This window comes from Propithecus coquereli, unplaced genomic scaffold (genome assembly GCF_000956105.1).
Source record: "Propithecus coquereli isolate 6110/MARCELLA unplaced genomic scaffold, Pcoq_1.0 Scaffold41, whole genome shotgun sequence".
Lineage (NCBI taxonomy): Eukaryota > Metazoa > Chordata > Mammalia > Primates > Indriidae > Propithecus > Propithecus coquereli.
The window spans coordinates 2,401,603-2,412,990 of record NW_012149841.1 but is presented as its reverse complement, the minus strand read 5'-3'; the positions used below and the strand labels follow the sequence as shown (position 1 = coordinate 2,412,990).

At 32.0% G+C, this 11,388-nt stretch overlaps 1 protein-coding gene across 1 annotated transcript in view; it reads left to right on the top strand.

The window, feature by feature from the left end:
* TDRD15 (tudor domain containing 15) overlaps positions 1-6,515 on the top strand; it is an 8,335-nt gene extending 1,820 nt beyond the window's left edge. The window contains exons 2-3 of the mRNA XM_012653062.1: positions 7-4,381; positions 6,451-6,515. Of these exons, the coding sequence (XP_012508516.1) occupies positions 7-4,381; positions 6,451-6,515 (4,440 nt within the window). The remainder of the gene's footprint in view (positions 1-6; positions 4,382-6,450) is intronic.
* Positions 6,516-11,388: the final 4,873 nt, after the last annotated feature.

The window sequence follows — 11,388 nt, the reverse complement described above, 5'->3', positions numbered from 1 at the left end:
GCAATTTTGCTTCAAGTTACAGCAAAAAAAGATGACAAATATACTGTAAATATTCAAAGTATTGAAGCCTCAGAAAATATCGATGTTGTCTCTCTTATGTTACAAGCTGGATATGCAGAAAATTGGGAAGTAGAACCAGAATGTTTTCCAAAATCTGTGAGTGAATATTCAGTGTTAAATTTAAAATCTAAAAACAAAGTTAATATTAAAAAAGTCATATCTGCCCGTCTTGAAGGACCTAAATCTAAAAAGTATCATTCAAATAAAGTAGAGGAAAATAACTTGTCTTTGTCAAAGTCCCCAGATGTTAAGATCTTAGATTTAAAAAATCCTTTTACTCCTGTGGGGACTGAGTCATTATCTTATAAAGAATATATTTTTAAGCCAGGAACAGTTCTTGAAGTTAAATGTTCTTATTATTATGGCCCAGGTGACTTTTCATGCCAGCTCCAATGTAAGTTAGAAGACCTAAAATTACTAATGGAACAAATTCAGAGTTATTACAGTGTTCATTCTGATCCTTATCAGAATGGGCAGATTGCTTGTGTTGCTAAGTATTCCAAAGACGGGAAGTGGTACAGAGCTGCTGTTTTGACTCAAGTGTCAAAAAAGGAAGTTGACACAATATTTGTTGACTATGGTTACCAAGAAAGAGTTTTAATTAAAGATATTTGTGGTATTAACCCACGTTTTCTTTTTTTGGAAGGCCAAGCCTTCAGATGTTGTCTTAACTATTTGGTTGAACCCACTAGTTGTAAGTTACTCAATTGGACAGGAGAAGCATCCAGAAACTTTGGGAAATTTATCTCTTCATCTAGAGGGTTATTGACTTGTATTGTCCGTGCCTTAGTTCTTATACATCCTAACTGTTTATGTAATTTGGTGGATTTACAATCCTCATTTACTAGTGCACAAGAATTTCTTATTATTTATGGCTCTGCTCAGTATAGCACATTATCAAAGCCACTCCCATCTTCAGTTAGTCTTTATAGTTACTATCATTCTTCATTTAATATAAAAGTTGGAAGTGAAGAAGAAGTATATATATCTCACATATATAGTCCCAAAAAGTTTTATTGCCAGCTTGGTAAAAATAATAAAGATCTAGAAATGATAGAAAAAAAAATCACAGAGATTATTAACCTCAAAAATTGTCCAATATATGATTCTAAAAAAATGAGATTGTGTATATCTAAGTACATGGAGGATGGTTTCTCATATAGAGCTTTAGCAATGCCAACAGATTCATCATCTGACTTTCTGGTCTATTTTGTAGACTTTGGAAATAAGCAGCTAGTAGAAAAAAACATGTTGAGGGCCATTTCAGATCAGTTTCCAGAGTTACTGTTTACACCTATGCAAGCTATTAAGTGTTTTTTGTCAGATCTTGGAGATGTAGATATTCCAGCAGAAATCAATAGCTGGTTTGAAGATAGTTTCTTGGGAAAACCATTAAAGGCAGTAATATTGTCCAGGGAGTCAGATGGCCAGCTTGGTGTAGAATTGTATGATGGAAATCAACATATAAATCAGAAAATTAAAACGTTGCTTCATGCTTATGAAAAAAAACATTGTGACCAAGCACACTGTGTAGAAGAGAGTCATAAAATAAATGAGAATAAGAGACTTGCTTCTTTGAAAAGCAAAATAGAAAATGACTATCACCATAATATGATAAATAACACTAGTTTGGTAACATATTCTGAAGGAAAAATAGATCAATTATTGAATCCCAAAAGTACATATGCCAGGCTTTTGAGACCTTCATTTTGTTACAAAATTGAACCTGTGTCAAAAAACAAAGTGAAGAAGTCTTTAAATGACGGACCTAAAAGTGTAAAAATTGTCCCTCAATATACACGTAGTCTTGATGAAAGTGGTGTGGGCCAAAAATCAGTAAAGATTGTATCACAATCTTTTATCAGAAAGTTAAATCAAGCAGCCTCACAAAACCTATGTAACCTTAATAGACCACAGATCAAAGACCTTCCTCAACCCAACATTTACTTGAATGTGAAAATTAAAGGATATGTTTCTAATATCAGTAATCCAGCAAGTTTCCATATTCAGCTTGCTGAGAATGAAAATGTAATCATCAGACTTGCAGATGCTCTAAATGAAAGAAGAGAAAATAGAGTGAAAGAGAGAAAATCAGTTAAACCTCTGGTGGGAGATCTTGTGGCTGCAGAATACGCTGGTGACAGTGCCATTTACAGAGCAGTTATTAAGAAAATTTTGCCAGAGAATTCTTTTGAAGTGGAATTTATTGACTATGGTAACACTGCAATAGTAAACATATCTAAAATTTACGAACTCAACAGGGAATTTTTAACTATTCCTCAGCTAGGAATCCATTCTTTTCTTAGTGGGGTCAAATTGAATGAGCCTGACGAAATATGGGACAGCAAAACGGTGGATTATTTTGCTTCGAGAGTAAGTAACAAAACAGTTTCTTGTGAATTTTTGAAAAAGCATGAGCAGAAATGGGAAGTAAATATAATTTATGATGAAAAATATGTCATTAGTGAACTACTGAAATGGACAGCATGTTCAAAACCAGAGAAGATAGCATTGCAGATACCTCAGGTTGTCTCTCAAAAGGTTAGCCCTGGTGATAATGAAATAAAGAGAGGAAGGTTGGGTGAATATGAAGGGTCTGTGGTCCTTCAACAGTCCTACCAACAGCTGGTTAAAATGCCATTTGAAGAGTTAAAACCTGGGCAACTTGAAAAAGCTGAAATACTTCATGTTTCCCAAAGTGGGAAATTTTATGTCAAGTTATCCAAAAATAAAAAAAAGTTATCAGATTTAATGGTATTAATTACCAAAGAAGAAAAAAACTGTTCTCTTTTATCAGTGGAAAATATTGAAAAAGGTTTAGAATGCCTGGCAAAATCTAAAAAAACTTTGAAATGGTATCGATCAAAAGTAGAAGAAAAGTATGTTGATGAGAAAGTGCTTGTTTTTTTAGTAGATCGTGGTAGATATGAAATAGTGCCTTTATGTAACATCAAGGTGCTTAGTAATGAAATCAGAAATACTCCAAGACAAGCTGTGCCTTGTAAATGGATTTGGTTTGAAAATTCTAGGAACATGTCATTTAAGACCATTGTGTGTTTATTCACTCATTTGGAAATAAACATCCTTTTCCTGAAGTATTTAGAGTCTGCTTGGGAAGTAGAAATTTTGGTAGATAATCTGTTACTTTTAGAATATTTAAATTTGAATACAGTTCCAGTTGAAGAAAACAAACTTAGATCTTCAGGAATTGCTTTCAACATTGAATGTAAGAGTCCTGTGTCATCCTGTGCAATAAGATCATTTACTTGGGCAAAACTCCAAAATGGTAGGCAGTATTCTGGTATTGCCACTGCTGTTTCTGATCCATCAGACTTCTGTGTTCAGTTAGAAGATTTCTTTGACACAATGAAGTATCTCTTTATGTTGCTTTCTGATCTTCCGGAAACCTTAGAAACATTGCCTCAAGAGCTCATAATTCCTGGGTCTAGTTGTTTGTTCAAATATGAATTGGAAGATCAGTGGAATAGAGTGGAAATTTCTAAAGTCTGTGATCAGTCTTTACTTCTTGTGTTGATTGACTATGGATTTTCTTTTTATATACCTTATTCAAATATAATACATCTTAAAGTTGTTCCCGAGGAACTTTTGAATTTGCCAAGGCTGAGTTATCCATGTATCTTACATGGTATCTTACCTGCTACAGGGAAACATTGGAGTGAAGAAGCCAAAAGCTTTTTTCAAGATTTCCTAAGTAAACCAGGTTTAGTTTTTCTGTTTAGGGAATATAATTTTGAAACAAAACTGAAAGTAGATGTCATTCATGAGAAAAACAATTTGGCAGATATATTGGTTGCATCTGGTCTTGCAATGTATTCTAAAGATTCAGCTCATCTCGATGCAATTACTGCTACTAGATCTACTAAAAATCAATATAAATTACAGAGTAACCCTATTTGCCCTTTGTCGGATCAAAATTGTTACAAAAAAGAAAATATAAATTGTACATGCTCTGAGAAACAAAAGCCAAATATACAGAAGTCTATAAAGAGGAAAGACATCTATAAGAACTTATTAAGGAAAAGCTGTATTAGTAAAAGATTACGTTCTAGCAATTTAACACTGAGAAAGAAAGTTGCTGGTGGAAAACATAATCTCCAAGGCATCATTACATTTGATACATGTGCAGCAGCTTCATCTTGGGAACTGCATGATGATTCGAAGAATAACATCAATTATGTTGAAAACATTTCTGAAAAACTACCAACTGATGGAATACAGGAACATAACACAATGGACTTGAGAATAACAGTAAAAGCGCTGCATATTAATGAAAAAATTATATCAGAAGAACACTTTAAAGGTAAGTAGCTATTTTTTTAAAATATTCTTTTCTGTAGATTCTATTTTTGATTCTTTAAATGTTTTCCATGTACTAAAATTATCCACATTGAAAATACTATATTGCAAGAAAACTTACTAGAAAATCTGAGTAAATGGATAAACTGAGAGTGATCACTTGGATTGTAAAATGATGCTTCCCTGACTTTACTTTCGCTACCTTTGAATGGTAGAATGCAGTGAAAGTAGATTTTAACCACACATGCATGCACACATGAATGACATTTTACAAATAATTTCAAGGGTTTCATAAAACTCCTAAAGGTCTGTAGTTCTCAGGTTAATAAATATTGCTATTATTAGTGAGCTTCTTGTGCTCATTTTGAAGGATAAGCTTTCTATTACAGTTTCATATCACATGAATATCATATCTCTTTAAGTTTTTTTAAATGTGCTTCTAGGATATTTCTAAATCAGCTAAATTTATAAAGTGAACTGACTCTAGCAGATTTTCTCCTAAACATTTCAGGCATCAAACTGATTATAAAATGTTAAAATTTTAATATCTTACACACTATAGTGTCTGATTTTGCTTATGCACATATTTATTTTCTGTATGGATGAATTACTGAGGATTTTTTTTTAGGCTATAAAGAATGTTCTCTAATGAATAGTCCGACTTTAAAATTTATATTATTCTATATTCTGTATTATAACTAACATTGTAACAGGTTACAGTCTTTCAAAGAGTGAGTTGTGTTGGTTTTATTGATGTAATGTTAGCTAGTGTTTTATTTGAATTCATATTTAGATATTTTATAGTGAATTAATGCTATAAAATTGGCCCCCTTTTCTAATTTTTGCATCTTTCATTATGGTAGCCATGGTTATAGTAGTGATAGAAGCAGCTACCATATTTTGAATGCTTACTAAGTTCCAGGCACTGTGTTAGTAGTTTTCTGTGTATTATCTTATTTCATGTTTATTACCACAAATCTATGAAGTAGGCTGATAGTAAGATTTAAGTGGAGCCTAATAACTAGTACCCTGCTGCTTTGTCTGAATTCTACACTACTTTAGAGGAAACTATTATATTTAGAAGGAGAAAGAGAGTTGGTAAGCAAAATGTCACACTTATACAAAATAAAATCAAAAACGATATTGAAGAATATAGCTTATATTCATGGGAAAATCGGCTTACCAATACTGAATCAAGGAATTATTTAGACTTACTCACATAGACACAGACAAGAGACTCTTCATACGGGGGTCTACCCATGTAAAACATGGGGCCTGAGGCAGTTCTCTCCAGAAAGAAAGGAGGAAGAGGCTAATCTAACATTTATCTTTCTCCTTCCAAGTGACCAATTAGATTACCCCTACTCCTGGACTCATGAAAAAAGGGAGCAAAGAGAGTAGGAGTAGTTTGCAAGGAGAGTGCCCCACCCATGAATACTTCTACTGGAAGGAAACATCAGGAATAGGGAAGAAGCATTTTCCCCCAGGGTTATTATCACCATTTTATGGATGAGTCTCAGGGAAATTAAATATCTTGACCATGAATTTAAAGCTGATAAATAAGGAATTGAGATGTTAAACTCAGATGTCTCTGACTGCTTTTATTGGTTATTTATACTGCCTTTTAAAAAGTAGTTAGATTACTTGAGGGAAGAGTTTTCTATAAACTCTTGGCCATCAAACCATACATTTTGGTCCTTGTGTAATATCTTTTGTTGTTCCTTTATCTGTGTATATGTGTACCTTCTTTATGTTTCTCCCAAATTCTTTAAGGACCCACCTTGGGTCCCTACTTTTATCTCCTAGCACTCCTAGCACATAGTGAATCACTAAGGGAGTTAAAGTGAAAGTAGCTATTGTAAAAGTAGTTAGAAAACCAAACACTAAATTATATGAAATTATAACTTTGTGGCAAATGTAAGAAACATGATTTCATGGATTAAGAATAAATTTATATATTTGCTATAATCATAGCTTTAAAACAAAACAAGAAAACAATACAAAAAACTGGTTTTATTGCCTTTACTATCCAAGCTCGTATCACCTCTGTTTCTCTTCTGTTATTGCCTGCAGGTATTCTTAATCTAGGGCAAAGTGATTCTAGTAAGTTCCTCTTGGTTGAAGACATCAGTATTTGAAACTCTCTTGTCTGTTAAAAAAAAAAAAAAGTATAGAAAAGGGGCTTTAATGCAGTGCTTCTTTCTCAACCTTGGTTTTGCATTGGAATTAACAAAGGAAGCTTTAAAAAACTCTGATACTTGGGTCCCTCTTAAAGACATTTTTTGTTTTTTAATTCGTTGGGGGCTGTGGCCTCACCATTGGGATTTTAAAGATCTCCAGATGGTACTAATGTACAGTTAAGATTGAGAGCCACTACTCTAGAGAGTATTGTGGATAATTTTCTGGATTATTTTGTGATAGAAAATAATTTTGGTCTTTGATTGAAAACTCTTAGATTCTATCTCTTCTGTATTTGGAGTCCAGACTAAGAATGAGTCACGGTAATTCTGAGCTCACCCTAAAGTAAATAGAATAGTAAAAATAGTATATTAGAAATGGCCTGGACATATAATGCATTTAGTTTATCTTGTCCCCAGGTATTGTTCTAATTATAGAAGTTGCTGCCCTTTATACTTAGAAAATTGGCTTATTTTCCCATAGTTTCAGCCTACTTTAACATATCAGTATTTAAATATTCAAAGTAATTGTTTTTATATGCGGACTATTTTCTCCAGAACAAAAATTGCTAGTCTTTTTCCAGGATGTTTTTTTCATTGTTTGTTTGCTTGCATGCTTGTTCTTGCTTAGAAGTCCTTGTATAGATCATTATGAGAATTAGAGAATGTAACAGCCCTTTTTAAAAAACACAAAAATGTCTGATCACTCTTTGGTAATGAAGCAGACCTCATGGTAATATGCACCCACCCTCTTGTAGCTGTTTATTTAACCAGAAGACATCTTTGGAAGAAATCTGGAATGGCAACTAAATTTTAGAGAAAAGTTTGGTTTGACATTTTAAATATGTTGTAATATCTAGACAAACAAAGGGGAATGGCTGTCAGACATGTGAAATGTCAGACTGAATCTTGAGAATACAACACTAATGAGTGATACAGATTATGAATCACTTGCATTGGATGGTAATTAAAACTATGGGCGTTGAGGACCGACTCCCTGAGTTTGAAATGCTTGCTTCATCCCTTATTAATTGTAAAACCTTGGGTAAGCTATTTAGTTTCTCTGTGCCTCAGTTTCTTCATGTGTAAAATGGAAATTATAATAATAGCTGCCCCATTGGCTGGTTATGAATATTAAATAAGTTAAGACATGTAAAGCATTTTCAGTAGTGCCTGGTACATAATAAATGCTTGCTGTTAGAAATATCAGTAATTATCCTAATAAAGCTATATTTGCCTTGAAAGTAGTCTTGCGAAATAGTTAAAACAATTTCTGATGCTGCTATGCAAGAAATCAAAATATTTAGGGTGAGATACACATTTAGTGCAATGATTACATTCATGACTAAATTTCTATTCTGAAGATAGGATTTATGAGACTATTATAGTTCCAAATAAAGAACAGATTAGGTTACATATATTTTTTCCATTGTGGATATATATTGCTAAATGATTAAGAAAAGATGTTTTTGGTTACATATAATTATACATATACTATATATTATAGTATATGTTATGATACATGCATAACTTGTTTATGCCCAATTTTGTTCCTTCTTTACCTTTTATATTGTGACTTTTAGAAATTAAGTGAAAAATCCTGCTAATAGTAGAAATTTAAAAAATAAGTCTCAAGTAACTCTCAGATTCAAAATGCTTTAAAAAGTATATTAGAACATACTCATTATTTTTTGTTTGTTTTTCAGTAGAGGGAGATGAAAGCTCAGATCACTTTATACATCAGTTTGACAACAAATGATACATAGGATACCCAGTAATTACTGTCTTGATTTAGAGGCTGCATATCTAGAATAAAAGTAGTAAGCATAGGACAACAACTTCCAGTTTTAAAGCATGTTAAACTAACCTGAATTGTTCAGATTATTTCCCCAGGAGACAGTGTTAGAATGCTGTAGAAATTTTCTGTGACCTAGAACGTGATCCTTTGATTTCAAAAAGATTACTTGGTAAATGTGATTCCACAACCTAAAGTACCTTGAAAATATTTTAATGAACTCTTCTCCTTTGTATGTGGTTTCAAAGGTAGTAGATAATCATTTTACCATTAACTTCTGCTATTTTTTAGGTATCTTTCCTGACTATAACGTTTGTTTCACTTGGTGCTTTGTAAAGTTATAATTTAACTATGGCTAGTATATATGGAATTAATCTTCCATAACCATTTCCCTGGAAAATCATAGGTGCGTGTAGGAGTGATGTGTGTTAAAAGGATATAGAAGAGGGGCCAGACTTAATCCCATCCTTCCCTGTTTTTAGCTCATGATATTTTTCTTTCATTTTATTTTATAGTTAATACCTATTTTTAGTCTGGTTTTATATTTTTGGTTATAGTTGAGGATATATTTGTGACATTCAGGAACACTGTTATCTAGGAGAAGGGGAAATAAATATTTTGTCATTGTAGTTACTTTTGAATTGAAATTTATTTCAATTTCAGTATTTTTTTGGTGCAAAGATAGAACCATAAAATTATAGAAATGTACTTAATAGTTAGCATAACACAAATAATTCTGAAGAACTGGATATATGATGATTTAAAGAATAGTTGGGAAAACTTAGAAAATTCTTAAGCAAGCTAGAGACGGTTAAGTTTATCAATATCTGTATGTCTATATTGTCTTTGTTTTGATGTTGGGAAATAATTTCCAGAAATATTGTTGTTTATGCATATATGTGAGTTTAAATTTAGTATCCTGAAAGTTTAAGTGTACTCAATACTTGGAAACTTCATATATATTTTTTTACGAACAAGTTAATCTCTAGTATGTGGTTATTTTAGAACAGAACTTTACATTTACTCTTTGTAATCTAAACTCTTTGAATACTTTTGTGTCATTCCCTCCCCTTCAAGCCCTGCAGTATCTTGAAGATTATTTTGTACAATTATGAAGAGTATTTCCTCTGGAAAAATAATCCATTTTGTACAACTTCTATGGCTGTTGTATCACTGGAGTGCTTTTGTTGTTTTCTTACTGTAAAATATTACAGAGTTAATAACTGGTTTATTAAAAAAAGGAAATGAATTTGACAAAGTAAAATTATGCTATAATAACTTTGGGGGAATACCAATTTAGTCAGGACCATGTTCACTTTCAGTTTTGCAGAATTCTTCTAATTTCATGTCTTGATCAAAAACAAACTAGAAAATTCATTTGTAGCATTTAAATTATTATTTTTATTTCAGAATATTACAAGGTGCAAATGATTTGATTTGATTACATGTTTTGCTTTTGTGTAGTTTAAGTCAAAGTTATAAGTGTGCCCATCACCAAGGTAGTGTGTATTGTACCTGTTAGGTGTAAATTTACCCATCCTCTCCTCGCTCCCACCTACTTGGTTTCTGTTGAGTTTTACTACCATATGTGCACATGGGTATTGATCAATTAGTTTCAATTTAATAGTGAATACATGTGGTATTTGTTTTTTCAGTCTCACGATGCTTAGAAGAATGGTCTCTAGTTCCTTCCAGGTTGTTAAAAAAGGTATTAGTTCACCATTTTTTTATGGCTTCGTAGTACTCCATTGTATACATATATCATATTTTATTAATCTACTCTAGATTTCAAGCTGTACTACAAGGTCCTAGTAACAAAAACAGCATAATACTGGCACAAAAACAGAGACATAGACCTATGGATCAGAACAGAGAACTCAGACACAAAACCATCATCATATTGCCATCTGATCTTTAACAAAGCAGACAAAAACATACACTGGGGAAAAGAATCCCTATTCAGTAAATGGTGCTGGGAAAATTGGATAGCCATGTGTAGAAGACTGAAACAGGATCTGCACCTCTCACTCACAAAAATTAATTTACGATATGTCACAGACTTAAACCTAAGGCATGAATTGATAAGAATTGTAGAAGAAGAGGTTGGAAAAACCCTTATAGATATCAGCCTAGGTAAAAAATTTATGAAGAAGATTCCAAAGGCAACCATAATAAAAACAAAAATTAACAAATGGGACTTGATTAAACTGAAGAGCTTCTGTACAGCCAAGGAAACAATAGAGTGAATGGACAACCTACAGAATGGGAGAAAATATTTGCATGCTATACGTCTAATAAAGGACAAATAACCAGAGTCAACAAAGAACTCAAATCAGCAAGAAAAAACAACCTCATAAAAAAGTGGGCAAAAGACATGAACAGTACCTTTTCAAAAGAAGATATACTAATGGCCAATAAACATGAAAAAATGCTCAAAGTCTTTAATGTCAGGGAAATGTAGCATTTAAATTATTAAATACTGTAGAAAATGATGTCTTTACATGTCCATATTTTAGTTAATTCCTAATTGAATTTTTTTCTATTTGGATAGGACTCCCATAAAGTAGCTGAAGCTATGACTAAAATTAGGTTGCCTTCTTTTAAAATAAATAATGTTTAATTTAAAACTAGCTTTTCTTTTGTTTAATTTTTTTGTTTCAAAATTATTTTTTCACCCTACATTAGCTATATTATTACACTGTAATATTACAGCATGGAAAATATGTAGTGTGCTTTCATTTGGAGTACTTTAAAAATGAAAAGTAGCATATTTATCTTAGGATTTATATTTTCTTAGGATTAAGTTTTAATATATTTTATAGGTAATCATAGTCAATATTAAAATAATGCTTTTATCTTCCCTAAAACACTTGTGTTAATTTAATATAAAGTAAGTAGGATCTGTTATTTTGTAGATATTGGCAACAGATTTTTGTTTAAAGGTTTGGAGAGCAGTAGAACATTAAATTGTTACATAAAATATTTTGGAGTTTAGGATTGTGTGATTATACCTTTTAAGTGTTTTTTTTTCTAATTTTG